The sequence below is a fragment of the Urocitellus parryii genome, chromosome 9 (genome assembly GCF_045843805.1).
Source record: "Urocitellus parryii isolate mUroPar1 chromosome 9, mUroPar1.hap1, whole genome shotgun sequence".
Classification (NCBI taxonomy): domain Eukaryota; kingdom Metazoa; phylum Chordata; class Mammalia; order Rodentia; family Sciuridae; genus Urocitellus; species Urocitellus parryii.
In genome coordinates, this window is record NC_135539.1 from 62,136,977 (window position 1) to 62,152,789 (window position 15,813).

A 15,813-nucleotide genomic window follows, 5' to 3' on the forward strand; every position below is an offset into this window, starting at 1 on the left:
ATAGTTGTAACCAACAATGGTAAAGTTTCTGGAAAGATCAAGGTCACTAAGTCTAAAGTCTTAGATCTGACCAACTGCTGACTTGGTCAAAACACAGGTTTGTGTTCTCATTGTGGTCTCTCTCTTTCTAGTTTTTATTGTCAAAATTGTCAATTTTATTTATACTGCTCTCAGATGGTCTCACATTGCTGAGTGTGTTGATTCTTTCTATTCTTCCTTTGTTCTGGGGCCATTGTAAAAACTTTTTTTCTTCACTTTAATCAAAGAAAAATTTTCCATTATGGTTTTCCTGTTTGGTCACAGAGAATCTTAAGCTGATAGGCAGCTTAATGTTGTTTTGGTGTTTCCAGACTGCTGTCCAGTTAATTATTTACCGTCTGTACTCAAAGTTCAAAGAAATCATTTTTATTTTATTATTTGCCTTGTTATCCTGTCCTCGGCCCTGATCAAAAAGCAGTTTTTTCTTCCCTTTTCTGCTTTTCCCCCCAATAATTTAACAATACATTTTATTTATCTGAATTTTTATTTGTAATCTTTGTCAAGGTTAAGAGTTTCTTTGTATTTGTGGTGAGAGAGACAGATGTTCTTAAAACTTTTAGAAAAATATTTATAATCATGTGTTTGCATTACATAATACTTTGTGTAATTTATTATCCTTTACAAAATGCTTACCCATAGATTACAGTGTCCATTTGATCCACAATCCTTATATTCTTAGTATTCTTAATGTGTTATAAAAGCACCAGCACATACAGGGTGTTCAACAAATGTTTGTGGCTTAATATGGAATTAGGTTACACATGATTATTTTATAACTAAGCAAGCTGAGGCAGAGCCATTAAATGACATGTCTGAGGTCACAGAACAAGTTAAGGACAAACCCAGGAGGAAAAGCCTTAATTTAGTGATCCCAAGGCATCTCAACCTTTGTTCTCTCCCAAGGAGATTATGTGTATCAATTCACAAATCAGTGCCTTGTTTTTATTTTCCAATAGATATTTCTCAATGTTTTCTGTTTAATAGTCTTTTTTTTAGACTCCATCATATTCCACAAATACAAGTATACTCAGGAGAGGTATTCCTACTTAATTTGTCAAGCTAACCAAATTGAAGGAACATAATATAAAAAGTAAAGTTTTGTGTTCCTGTCCAGGCTAAAGTTACAGAACTGAAATTAGAGAGAGCAAAGTAAGTGTAATTCCTTTTATAATAAATTACTCCTTGCAAGCTAGTGTCAGCTTTGTTTGATGGTATTATATTTTGTGTGAGAAGAAAAATTATTACAAAAAACACAAAAATACAGGATTTAGTTAAACTGTACATTACAATTTGTAATTTATGAAATAAATTTATTAAAACAAATTTTACTTTCACTGCTCTCAGATGATTTAATCCCGCATTTAATTATTTTTTGTTTAGGAACTCTCAGCTTGCCAGCCCCACAGTAACCATTTGACCTCCAATTGGGCCATGCTCCCAACATGATTGTTTCTCACAGTGCAGGCTAAAGAGTGATCAAGGAATTAGAAAAGACATTTTTATTCCTGATAACATCTGATTTGTGAATGGATTTGTGAATGAAGGTCCCACCACTGTGTTCCTTCACCAACTTCCAACTGTCCTCTGTGACCATATGGTGAGAGGTGTATGTCAGCATGCACTCCTTTAAATAATTAAGTCATTTCTTCCAGATTACAGCTCTATTTTATTCATCCAAATATTTGAAATGCTATTTTAAGTTATAGACCCTCTATTGTAAAACAACCATTTATTTTAGTTAATTTTTAAAGATATAATTACTTAGGATGAAGCCAAAAATCTTCACCAGAAATACCCCTTACATTTTAATTTCTTTCAAATTTACCAACTGTTCCCTGTAGTGTACCTTTTCTTTCAATTTTATTGTATCTGTTTGTGTCTTTTACCAATTAAATTGTGGATTTAATCATCTAATGAAATAAAAAATGTTGTCCTCTATTTCCTTGAATATTTTGATAACAGTTCTCTTAAAGTCCATGACTTATTAATATCTGGATTTTCTGTGAATCTGTTTCTATTATCTATTTTCTTATTTTTCCCCCTCTGCACTTTCATTCATTGGTCTCCTTGCATGCTAAGTATTTTTGACCAAATATTGGACATCATTTACAAGATACTAGAGAAATGCTCTTGAAGTTGCAGATACTGTTTCTTTTCTCTAGAAAGGATTTAATGTTTTGCTTGTTTGTTTCCAGTAAGGATAGGACAGATAAATTTTATCAATGAAGGGCTAAACTCATGCCATATTGAGCATCTGTCCTTTTGAAGATAGTACACTTCTGATTAGCCCTCACTCTTTGTGTGTAGTCCTTTAGGTATCTCTACCAAAGGCCTGAGTATTGATGGAGCTTTCACCTGAATGGCCTTGGATGCCTAATCTTTCCTCAGATCCTGAAGGCAGGCTGAAGTTCTAGTTACCTTCTTGGTCTCTAAGTCTTCCTTATGACTGGAAAAATGTCTTTGATGAGTGATGTTCGTTTTTCTTCTGTAGTTAGTTTCCCTTCTCAGAGCTCTTGACATTTTGAATCCTTACTCTTTGTTAACCACCTTATGTTTTCAACAGATGCTCTTAATATTTTGTCCATCTTTCTTGCTTGATCTAAGTTGTAGAAGTTGTATTATGCAACTTCATCTGCCAATTCAGCTTTAATAACAACCTCTGAGCTTGTTTTAAAAACTTAAAAACTAGCATTTTTGTAGCTCTTCCTATATCCCAGGCACTGAACTCTGCTTAAACTTGATCTCACAATCTCATGAAAATAAAGAGGTAGCTACTTGTCATTTACAGAGAAGGAAACTTAAATACCCAAAAAGATTAAATAACTTCCCTATAATTAGTGAACAAAGATTCAACTGAGAAAATAAAACTCCAAAGCCTATAAGTCTGACCACTATACTTGCATGCTTCCCTGAAACTCTTTTTCACTGTGAATGAACTGGTTCTCTCATTTGGTTATCCACAGCCATCTTTCTTGGGTGGTCATTATCATACTGAATTAGCAACTTGGGAGTAAGGTAAAGGTCATTTGCTTTCTAAAGCATTTAACTTATTAATTTTTAATTTAAAAAAAATGGAAAGAGGCAGCCTGGTGCAGTGGAGCACACCTATAATCCCAGTGAGTTGGGAGGTTCAGGCATGAGTAACACAAGTTCAAGGACAGACTCAGCAATTAGCAAGGCCCAAAACAACTTAGCAAGACCCTCTCTTAAAATAAAAAATAAAAAGATCTGGGGATATAGCTCACTGGGAAAGCACTCACCTGTTTCAATCCCCAGTACCAAGAGAGAAAGAAAAGAAGAAGCTGTACATGTGTTAAAAGAAATAGCTCCTTTTCTAAGAAAGTAGAATTTGGAAACTCAAATTCACATTTCCTAATCTGTTAATAACTAAGTATGACCCTAGAACCCAGAATCTTTATATTATTTTAACTGCTGTTGAACAGTGATGATTACAATGGATTTGAACTGAAATTGCTGATCTATTGATGATATAAGGAAATTTTTTTAAATTCCAAAAATATTAGAGATTTGAAGTCAAATTCTTTCCAGTCCTTGGTGCTGCCTATCACAGCACACCATCAAAGTTTCCAAGCCACACTTCCTCTGACCTGTTTCATCTCTCTTCACCTGATACATCTTCAATTTTCTGTTACTCCAGATGCAGACTAGGAAAGGATGTAATTCTTTTTGTGTGTAGTGTGAATTTGGTTATTTTTCTTACACTGGCTTATGTGAAGGACAAGAATTGTCATTAATTTAGAATAATCTAATTAAAAATAAAGTCATGTGATCCATGTAAGGTGACAGAAGAAAACCATATAAAACAAATGCCCAGTGCGGGAGTCACCTTATTCTGGCCATTTTCTTTGTGGAATACTTTACCCTCTTCTTGCACTGCAAATTCTACAGGAGGTCAATAGAGAGGAACTTTACTATTTATTAAGTAAAATCACTTTTTAATCTATTCTACCATTTAAGTACTTAAAACTAATGTTCCTTAGTGTAACATTTACTGCTTCTGTGGGAGAGTATATTGTTAATAAATCACCATTACCAATTTGTTGCAGGTTTCAATGGGGTCCTTAACGCATTTTAAAAATTTCTTTGAAGAATATTTCTCTTATTTAAACTGTCATGACCCTCATTCGTGGTTATCAGCTTGAAAGGATTAAAAGATGAATACTTGCTGAACTTGCAGAATTTGTGAGAAAAAGACAATTCAAGAGAATAAGAGAGGCCAAAAAAGAACAGTGAATTGAGACCACCATCATTTAGGTGTAAAGTAATTCATCTTCTATAACTATGGCTGTATAAGTGAGAATGTTTGACATGTGTAAATATAATATGTTATGTGTGTGTATGTGTATACCTATGTATATACTGGTTCTCTCATTGGGTTATCCACAGCCATTTTTTGGGTGGTCATTATCATATTGAATTTGCAACTTGGGAGTAAGGTAAAAATGATTTGCCTTCCAAAGCATTTATCTTATTAATTTTTAATTTTAAAAAAATTGAAAGAAGCAGCCTGGTGCAGTGGAGTACCTACAATGCTAGGGAGGTTCAGGCATGAGTAACAAAAGTTCAAGGACACACCAATTTGGCAAGGCAAAAAATGACTTACCATGACCTTCTCTCAAAATAAAAAGGGCTAGGGATGTAGCTCAGTGGTAAAGCACCTACCTGTTTCAATCCCCAGTACCAAAGAAACTTTACAAATGTGTGAATAGAAAAAGTTTTATATATGTGTATACACTTACACACATATGTATTACAAACATATTACAAAAGCTGATTTAAAAAAATATGTTAATTATCTTTCCATCCCTATGATGAAGTACCTGACATAAAGAACTTGAAAAGAGGAAAGATCTATTTTAGCTCATGGTTTTAGAGGTTTCAATCCATGATTGGCTGGCTGTATTGCTATGGGCCGGTGGTGAGGTAGATCATCATGGATCATGGCAGAAGAACATGAGAAAAAGAAAGAGAAAGGAGAGAGGGGCCAAGAAAGAGACATAGGGGTGGAGAAGGAAGGGACCAGGAGCAAAATACACCCTTCCAGGGCATATCTCCATTAACCTACTTCCTCCAGCTAGGTTCCACATCTTACTATTTTTACTACCCAATCATCTATTCACATTATTAATTTATCAAATGGATTAATCCACTGATGAGGTCAGAGCCATCATGATCTAAGTCACTTCCTAAAAATCCTATCTCTGAATATTGCTGCATTGGATAAAAATCATTTTAACACATGAGCCTCTGGAGGATATTGAGATCCAAACTCTAACAAAAACAATTAAATAATTCTAAGGAAATGGCAGACACAGATGTTTTTTATGTTATAGAACTTCTCTATATTTTAAATATGTGAAATATTAAAATTTTACCTACATAGCTTTACTTAAGATCTGATCATTTGCATGTTTGGTTATATTTTATTTTTAGGTATGACACATATAAAAGCTTCTGACATGTTAATTTTTCAATTTACTTTCTATAGTGAAAAAATGACAAATTGAATGGTTGTTCATTATGTTCCTTCAATAATAAATATTCTGAATAAAAAAATAAGTAAATAAATAAAGTAGCAAGGTAGAAAAATCAGTGTCCTAGAGAAAATAATTTTAGGAATAGAAAATCTATTGTAGTGGTGATTCTGCCATTAACTGGCTATGTGGTCCCTTGGGCAATTTATGTGATATATTTCTGGATGCTTTTTCTTTCCTATGTTTTTTCAAGCCTCACCTCTCTTTCCTTCCTTCCTTCTCTCTCTCTCTCTCTCTCTCTCTCTCTCTCTCTCTCTCTCTCTCTCTCTCTCTCTCTCCCTCCCTCCCTCCCTCCCTCCCTCCCTCCCTGTAATCTATTTTTTAAATTTATTTATTTTTTACATGCATGGCAATAGTGGAATGCCTTACACTCATTATTACCCGTTTACAGCACAATTTTTCATAACTCTGTATTGAGAGGTTTATTTCATGGAGTGAGTGTTCTGCTGATCATACTGCTATATCCAGTCTTCCTGCCCTGATGTTCCATAACCAGAGAGCCCCTTTGTCCCTGGGGTTAAAGGCCTGATCAGCACTCCAAGTATCTACCTCAATCCCAGGGTATAGAGTTTTCTCAACCTTCTTTCTTTCCCTTCAGTGTTTATTCCCAGGCCATGTGTAGGCAAGCTCCCTTATCTATGTGTCGTCCCAGGAGAAGTCCCCACCATAGGGTTTTCTGTTTTGAGCCAAGTCGCTTGGGTTGGTGGACACCACCGCTTCCCTGTCCTTTCCTGCATGAAGCTCAAACTCTAGTTTTTCCATTCAGTAGTGAGTAATCTTTGCATTAGAGCTCATCCTGATTGTGCATGTTTTTATATTGTTTGTGTGTGTGTGTCTATGTACACATTTGTAAAATAAATATGTCACTAACATTTAAGTATTACAAGATGCTAAATAAAAATATAAACATCTATATTTTCTTCAGTCATCTGAAGCCCTTGAAGCACTTAGCTTGAATTTCTATACAACAAAATGTGGCTGAAAAAAATGTACTTAGAATGTGCTTATTTAATTTCTCCTCCTCCATTTTCTTCTTTCTTATTCCAAGGCCACACTAGTTTGTGTGATCATGTTTAGAGTCCTTTGCTTACAGGGGCGCATTTGACTTATCAATTTCATGTGCTGGTACTTGACTTATCAATTTCATGTGCTTGTGTGAGGCACTGGTTTCAATCCACAGCACTACAGAAAAATAAAAATATACAAAGTAGTTTTTTGGCAACTCTGCATTAATATTTTTGCCTTTATGTGCTGTTTTGTTAAAAACTGAAGATAGCTTGACTTTTAATATCAGATTCTATACTGAATAACGCAGAAGCCAGACATTTAAGGAAGATGAGTTAGGAAGTTAAGGGTTAAATGCAGGGAATAGTGGATAAATTAGAAAGCTTTGATTTTTCCCTGAGTTTCGTTGTTGTTGTTGTTAATGTTAAGCAACTAAATGCCATATTGCTGATTAGCAAGTGACCAAAAATTGGTTTAGAATAATTCTTTTCCAGTTAAATTCCGCTAGGCATATGATTCACCCTTTGGAACAGATACTATACAATCAAGCTCTTGCTGAGATACTGTGCTGCCCATTAGATAGATAACAGGGCCCATAATGGAAACAAATGAATGTTTTGGCGAGGTTTGCTGGGCAGAACAGAGGACAGAAGAAAATAAAATTCCATTACCTCTTATTTAAGCTCATGCTGTTATCTCCCTGTTTGAGAGGCAGACGTAAAAGCTCATGTTCTAGGGGTTATGTTGGCCCCTGTGTCCTAGGGAATGATACTGCAGTATGCAGGAGAGATCAGCTCTTGTTGTTGAAGCTTCTTCTTCCAAAGGCCAGGGTAGTCTGCCCTACTGTTGCTTACTCTTTTAATTATCTTTTCCTGCTTTAATTATGACTAACCCCTTCTGGCTTCTCTGTTTATTTTGTTCCAATATATCATTTGTAGAAAATTTATGCCAAATAATAACCTTATCTGTAACTTATTTTAGAACAAAAAATAAAATGTTTTGAGAAAGGAATTTATGAATGCTTCTGTAAGTCCACACAGAAGCATATTTTGACTAGTAATAACACTGTCTGTGTTGTAGAATGAGTGTCATTACAAAACCAGATCTCCAAAATTTATACTACTGATCATACAGAGGCCCAGTGAAAATTTAATCATGAAAGGGCAACTATCATAAGCATTCAAAGATAATGAAGATATGTTTCAAAGAAAGAAAACACTTCTGTAGTGCAGTTTTTATTATTTCCTATTGGCTTCCTGGTATCTGCAGTTTAGCTGACTCAGCAGACATTTTGAGGGTGAATATAAATTTGTATGTAGAAAGGATTAAAAATTGAGCTCCCCTTAATCAAACTTTTTAGATTTTTTTAGTATTTTCACATCTTTTTTAGCAGGGATGCACTGACTTTAGTACTTCATATCCTTGTAAATACAGAGTCCTCTGTGGAATGGATGATCATGACAACATGACACACCCCATTCTTGTACTCATTTTGCCCAATACTGGCTATAATTCTTAACAGTTTATTTGTGTGCACATACATACATTCACACACACAAATACACATCTCATACACAATTGCTTCATTGATATTAGTCATGAAATGGCTCATTTTTTATATTTTTAAATTTTTTGTGTTATTTTTAGTTGTACGTGACAGTAGAATATAATTAAAATATTTATACAGACATGGAGCACATGTTATTTTAATTTGGCTCCCAGTCTGTGGTTATACATGATGTAGAGATTCACTGCAGTGTATTCATATCTGTATGTAGGAAGGTTATGTCAGATTTATTCCACTGTCTTTCCTATTCCTTTCCCCTATCCCTTCCTTCCATTCCTCCTTGTCTAATCTACTAAACTTCTATTCTTCCCCTCCCCACCTTGTTGTACATTAGCATCCAAATATCAGCGAGAACATTCCACCTTTGGTTTGGGGGCATTGGCTTATTTTGTTTAATATAATAATCTTCAGATTCATACGTTTACCAGCAAAAGTCATAAAGTCATTCTTTTTATGTCTGAGTAATATTTCAATGTGTATATATACCACATTTTCTTTACCCATTCATCTGTTGTAGGGCACCTAGGTTGGTTGCATAGCTTAGCTATTGTGAATTGAGCTACTGTAAACATGGATGTGGCTGAGCCACTTTAGTATGCTGATTTTAAGTCCTTTGGGTATACACCAAGAAGTGAAATAACTGGGTCAAATGGTCTTAAGTTTTCTGAGGAATCTCCATACTGATTTCCAGAGTGCTTGCACCAATTTGCAGTCCCACCAGCAATGCATGCATGAGTGTACAAAAGGGTATATTTTAAATGTGGCTTTTAATAGTTCTCCTAATTCATCTTACTAGTCTCTAATAATTTATACTAACATGCAAACCTACAGGCTCTTCTGCCTTGCTCCCTGGGAACTCATCCAGATTACTGATCATTCATAGATATTTTAAAGTAAAAAGAAAATAGCCCGAGAAGGGAGAGTCAGAAAGATATGAGAATATCAGGTAGGGAGAGGCCAGGGAGCTTCTGTAGGAAACCTCTGCAGAATCCTGGTGTTGCCTATCACTGACCTTTGACTAAATTAAGTATTTAACTCAATGGGCAAAAAGAGTTTGGGTTTTTTTTTCCTCCTTTTCAAAACCTGAGATGTAATCATTTCATAAAAGGCTTGGGCAGTTTCTAGGCAAATGGAAGGAATTGAGAGCTCCTTGTGTATATTCATTTTAATATTTAATCAGGACAAAATTTGAGAGTTTTAGAAACCCCAGTCTCTTACTAGGGAACTCTCTAAAATTTTAAAGAAATGCATTTGAAGTCACTCATATTGCCATAGAGTGATGGTCTTTCTGCATCCTTCTCCTGGTCCTCTCCATCTCTGTACACTTTGGTTCTGCTCTCTAGAGCTGCTTGAGTTGCTCTCCACACACCCAAAGGATTGCCTTCTGTTGGACTGAGGTGAATGAGTTCCCTGAAGCTGGACAACACAGCATTCCTGATGAAACATACACTTTTCTTGATAATACCCTTTACCCTCCTTTTTACTTCACTGGCCTTATTAAGTTCATGCAGTACCTACACAATTCATCAAAAATTCAGCTTTCTGTCTCTTTTGCCTCTTTTATTACAATGGTGTAGTCCAAGCCCCCCATCTCCTACCTGGACAACTATGATACACTCCTAACTAGTTTTTCTGACTCCCTTTTCCTCCTACAGTCTTGATCACAAAAATCTAGTATTTTTTTTTCAACCTAAAGCAATTCCTTTCCTCTACTTAAACCTCTCCAAATCTTCCTGTAGTTTTTGGAATAAAATCCTATGTACTGCCATGGCTTTCAAGGAATACACATCCCTTATGATCTGCCCCATTATCTCCTACCTTTTTTAACATTCTTGGTTATTACTTTTGCCCCAGCTATGGAGATGACATTTCCATTCCCAAAGCACACCAAAAGCAATTGAGACAAGCTCTTCACATGTGCTGGTACCTCTACCCAGAATGGTTCCCTGAGTAACCACATGGCAGACTTTTACTTCTATTGAGTTTCTTCTGGAAAGTCACCTTATCAGAGGGATCCTTAGTGACTATCCTTTCCAACAAAGACACCCATCCTTAACTCTCCACCCAGTTGTCTTCATGGTACTAAGAACCTTATCACATACTCTATTTTTTATAATTACTTGTTTTAATATCTACTTTACCCTGAAGCTCTCTGAAAGCAAAATCGTTGTTTTATTCTCTGCTGTAACTACAGTGCCCAAAATAAGGATATATTTTGAATTAATATCTGATGAATGAATGAATTTTTCCTATGTCATCAAACAGTATGAACAGTATACATGTCTTTTGGGGTGGGGGGGAATAATTTGTATGTAGTCAACATTATTCTTACTTTTTCTAATCTGTACTCTCATATTAAGACTCAGAATTGACATATTTAAATATTAGAGGAGAATGGTATGTCAGAATTGGTATTCAAAAGTCATTGGCTCATAAACATGTAAATTTTCAAAACTGGTAACAAGTTAAAATATATCCCTTAACTATAAATGATGGTTTCTGTCTGTTTCTACCCCTTTTATAGATGGCTAGAATATCTTCCCCTTATAGTTTTTGTTTGGATCATAGTTAACAATTTACTTATTGAAACTTCAAAACATCAAAATCATTCAATAGAAGGAAATAACAGTTTGAGGATTAAAAGAGTCCTTAAGGTTGTCTACAATGATCTTCCTAGAAGGTTGGTCAATTCATCAGATAATGTTCAGTGATAGAACCCTAAGTACACCTTAAGGCTACCAAGTTTGGTTTTGAATGGATTTTCCTAGGTTAAATAAATCGTCATCTAGTTTTCTTATACATATTATTCTTAGCTTTTGTAATTCACAGACCAAAGAATAAACTAGATGATAAAAGAAATACAGAAAAATATGGGAGTGGGTACAGAAAATGAAACTTTTCCACTGGAACATTTTCTATCTTTCCAGTTTCACTGCATGTAGAATTAGAGAGAGATTTATCTGATCCCAAGAAAACTAGGAGGAGGAATGCCACATCAACTTATGCAGAAACACCCACAGGAATTTGTATTGGCTACATGATCTTTACCAAAGAATGTATTGGTCAGAATTGCTATGTAACAACTCATCCCCTCATGTAGCGGCTTACACCAACTCCATTTCTTTTTTTTTTTTTTTATTTCCCATTAGATACCTATGGATTACATTTGTAGTTAGACTGATCTTTACTGGACCCTTGAGTGCCATCCATTAACTGGTGGATATTCTGGGAGCTGGCTGGTCAAAGGTGCCCCCTGTTGGGAAAAAAAGGTTTCCTTCATGTGTCTCTCCCATGCATTCAGCAGAGCAGCAGAGTACCTTCCCTAGCAGTGGCATGTTTCCAAGAGAGGAAATAGAAATTTGCAAGCACTTTTTAAGCTTCTTTTTTGCTTCATGTTTGTAGTTGTCTTCTTTTGCCATATGACCGAGCATCGAGTCAGAGTGAGAGAACATTGCAAAGTTAAAAAAGAGTCTGGATTGAGGCCATCAGTGTAATCAATCCACCACAGAATAAAAGCACTGGAGAAGAGGGTTGGACGTGGAGACTAAATACAAAGGAAGGGGGTGAAAGGAAGGAAAGAGAGGGAGAAAACAAAATCAGAATGAAAGATGAAGAGAGGTAAAAAGGTGGAATGCCTAATCTGAAGGGAGGACACAGGGCTGGGAAGGTTACAGGAGCAAAGAAATAGGATCTGAAAAATAAGGTCTGGGGTAAACACATAGTATTCATAACAGCATAATAGTGTTTTTCAAATGATGCTAACATAAGGCCACGTTCTGTTATGAATATTGGATAAAAGGAAATACAATAAATTATTGCAGAGTAATTTGGTAAAGTATTCTGTAACTTGCGAAGGAAAACTACAGTTGTAGTGTTGGAGAATGAAAGCCAGTGATAAATACCAGCAACAAAGCTTTCATACTTGTTTCTGAGCAGGCATTCAGGAACAGTATCCTAACCATTGAATGACTTTGTTTTATTAGGATGAATAAGATATAACTTGGGATTTTTTTATGTATGCCTTTCTATCCTTGTGTCTTTTCTTCCTTAAATGAGAGTCTGACTTATAAATATGAGTTAGATTTCTATCAGCACTCCTGAATCTGTAATAATCTAATATCTCTGTTCATCAGTTTTCTGTTACTATAACAAAATATCAGAGATAATTAACTTATAAAAAAATAGGTTTATTTTGCAACACAGTTTGGAGTTTTCAGTTCAAGATAAGATGGACTCCTTGCTTTGGGCCTCTAATGGGAATGCCAGATGGCAATGGGGAGGAGCATGTGTACTTACATCATTTGTTCTAGGTTTTATGTCTAGAACTCCATGTGTAAGCAAGATCTTCATGAAAATAAACATGAAATAAAATCAATTAGGAAAACAATTAGTAAGAGAAGAATCTCTATTCTTGGCATTATAGCCTTTGTTTGTAGCATGAAGAATCAGTTAAATTGGTTGAAAATCTATGGTTTTCCATCCCAAGAAACCATCTCTAGGTCTAGTTGCTCTCTTGTCTCTAACTCATCAAATGGCTCTAAATTGATGTTACCTTGAGGCGTTATATATCTGACTTCTGTATTTCCTGCTCCTCCTCTACTCCCTCATCTCTCTCACCAGATTTTGTTTGTGAAGCAAGATGATCCCACTCTGAATGCCTAAAGGAAATTCAGGTCTAACACAAGTAATCTGCTTTTTTCTTTTCCAGATTCCTGTCTTGGTCACACAGATAAGTTCAACCAATCATCCCGTGAAAGTGGGGCTGTCTGACGCTTTTGTCGTTGTCCACAGGATCCAACAAATCCCCAGTATGTAGAAGAAGGGTAATTGCAAAGTGTGAGCCTTCTATGAGGGTAAATTTTAAGAAAATTGATCTCAGGCAGATGTAACTGGACCAAAAAAGAAAAATCACTTAGATAATTGCTGCTTGTTAATTGTACTGTGTGGTTTATAACTCCTATTGGGGTTGGCTATCTCCATTACCCTTGAACTAATAAATACAAGTGAGTAGGAATTGAATAGCTCCGGCAAGAATGTGCACTTTGGGATTCTTTGAGATAGTTGACTGGGTTGAGCAAAGATAATTCTTTTATTAGCTAATAAGAACTATAACAGTGACAGATTATTTGATTGATAGGTCTATGATTCTCCATGTTTATTTATTTAAAATGAGTTGATGAGAAGAAAATCAACTTTGTGCTATTCTGTATTTAACTAGTTTAAGACTGTTTGAGAGACTAAAGGAAAATGAAATAAAAAGTATAAATGAAAGTTTGAGTGAAGTTAGACCTACCAGAAAAGACATGTGACATGTATCCTTCCCTCTTAAATCATTCTTACCTATCTAGTCTAGTTTATACGTTGTAGAATTAAAATATATGTGTTATTTTGGGCAACTGTTCATGATGTTAGAAAATTAAAATGTTGCTTGGTGTCCAGATCTGTGGTAGAGAATATTCTGTTCATGTAAGACACTCTGAGTTCATCCTCAACACCAAAAAAGAGGGAGGGATGGAGGTAGGAAAGAAGGAAGGAAGGAAAATGTCAAAATGTGAACTGCATTTCGTAGCTGTTCTGACTATGTAAATAGCTATCTTTTGAAACCATCTCAGTATTTTCAACCTCCCTTACTTCCAGACAGTCCTGAAGAATGCTCAGGGTGTTAGTACTGGGATTTTTGTTTATTTGAGTCCTAAATGTGCTTATTTAAAAGCAAAGGGCAATAAAATATATCTCAAGATTAGATCATTTCTTCCCTTTTTGTTAAAAAGTTCTTTTCTTCTTTTATTTCATTATAGCCGTAGACTCAATTTATCACATGTGTATGCTGTTCGGTCTTGACTTGAGCTGATTCTGCTTAATTATGTCATCTCTCAAACACAGAAAGTAAATGGGGTGGAAACTAGACTTTTAAGAGCGATGGATTGGCTGGAAATGTTATAAGGGCTATCTAAGTTAAGAATGGCATTCAGATATGAACATGTATCTTCTGTGGGGTTTCCCCTTGTTAGCTTAGAATTTGTGAGAGGTAATATCCAAGGGAATTGTTAAATTGAGCAAGATTTTCCAGAAACTAAATTGTGTGGAGTACAAAGCAAGGATATATTAGTATGTGCAGGCAACATAAAGGCATTCTGACAGAGCTCTTAAATAAGAGGCTGAGCCCTGGGAGAGCCAAGGTTGGCTTCTGTTTGGGGAGGAGTGTTCTCACATTCTTCTATTCAGAGGTGTTAAATCAAGCATGACTTGAGTCAATTATTGCACAAGAGAAAGGAAACACTAGTTTTAGTTTATTTGTTGGTTCTTTCTATGCCGGGAAGAATTTTATTTGTAGCTTGCTCAGAAAGTATTTTATTCCACATTGCTATCCTGATGTATTGTTGTTGAGAGAGGGAGGAAAAAAAACAGCAAAGTACAAGAGAATTTTTTAACAAATATATTTTAATATGGAAGTTTTATATATGTTTTCTAGGATAAAATTGTACTTAGAAGTCAAGGTTTCAAAATGAAAATTTTGGATGCTTTGTTTTTCTGTAAAAGGATAACTGTTAAATTTTAGGTGGAAAATATCTTTCCAAATGTAAATTTTATCAAATAAATCAGCAAAATTCATATGAATTTTGATGCTAGATTATGTCTAACATTCAGGACTCAGCATTCAAATTAAAAGATTACTGGGACTTGAGTTCAGAGGAAATCTTCTCTCAGATATTTTTGTTTACTTAGGATGGAATTCACATTTCCTATGAACCTTACTATTCAATCCTGAGAAAATTAGCCAAGAAGGAAGGGAAGTTTTGAGTCTCTGATGTTCCCCTCTCTGCCATTAGATGAGACCATATTGAAGCAAGAAAATTAGAATTGATGTGTTCTACTTAAAATTCACTTCATGAACAGAAAATTTAAATCTCCCTAAAAATCTGTTCCCACTTCAAAAAGTCCAACAGTGTCTGTTATATGAGCTTCTGTGTAAGAGGAGAAATATATTGCATTGAATTCTCAGCTAAAAAGAAAAAAATTATTTTTGTCAGATATTTGGATAACCCCAGATTGGTATAATACAAGTTATTATTTTTTTTCTTCAGAAATAAGATGACTAGAGATCTGTATGTTGCTTATTGTACAATTAGAACTTAAGGAAATATTTAAGTCCTTTTCAAAATTCTGTAAACATTCTTTTACAACTGTTGCTATTACAAGTAGCCCTTGCAGGGAATTTAAATATTTTTATTTTTGTTATGAATTTTTCTTTTTCTTTCCCTGAGTGGATTTAGGGAACTGTAGACCATTATGGCAAGTAATGAGCAATATCATTTCTTCTGTATTCCAAGAAGAATTGCATAGGATCTGATTCTCATAAGATCAACTTTCTGTCCTTTTAACTATTTTAGTTACTATAGAACCCAGGATTTTGGCATAACCAAGCCAAGACAGCATGAAAATGTGGGTCACAGCATTGAGACTAATTTTTCTCAATGGAATCATCATTACTATACCATTCTTATCAGATTTGGTGAAGATTTGATCAAGCAGTCAATAAGCTGTAAATGTTTTTATTTATTTATAACTAAACTTTATCCCAACCCATCATTATCATCATCAACAACAAAAACTTCATTTTTTTCTTTAGTTTTTAATGGCTTCCAA

At 35.0% G+C, this 15,813-nt stretch overlaps 1 protein-coding gene across 2 annotated transcripts in view; it reads left to right on the top strand.

Moving 5' to 3' along the window:
• Plxdc2 (plexin domain containing 2) overlaps positions 1-15,813 on the top strand; it is a 431,497-nt gene that overhangs the window by 311,757 nt on the left and 103,927 nt on the right. For both annotated transcript variants that reach the window (XM_077802504.1, XM_026402387.2), the window contains one exon: positions 12,875-12,974. In XM_077802504.1, coding sequence (XP_077658630.1) covers positions 12,875-12,974 — 100 coding nt within the window. The remainder of the gene's footprint in view (positions 1-12,874; positions 12,975-15,813) is intronic.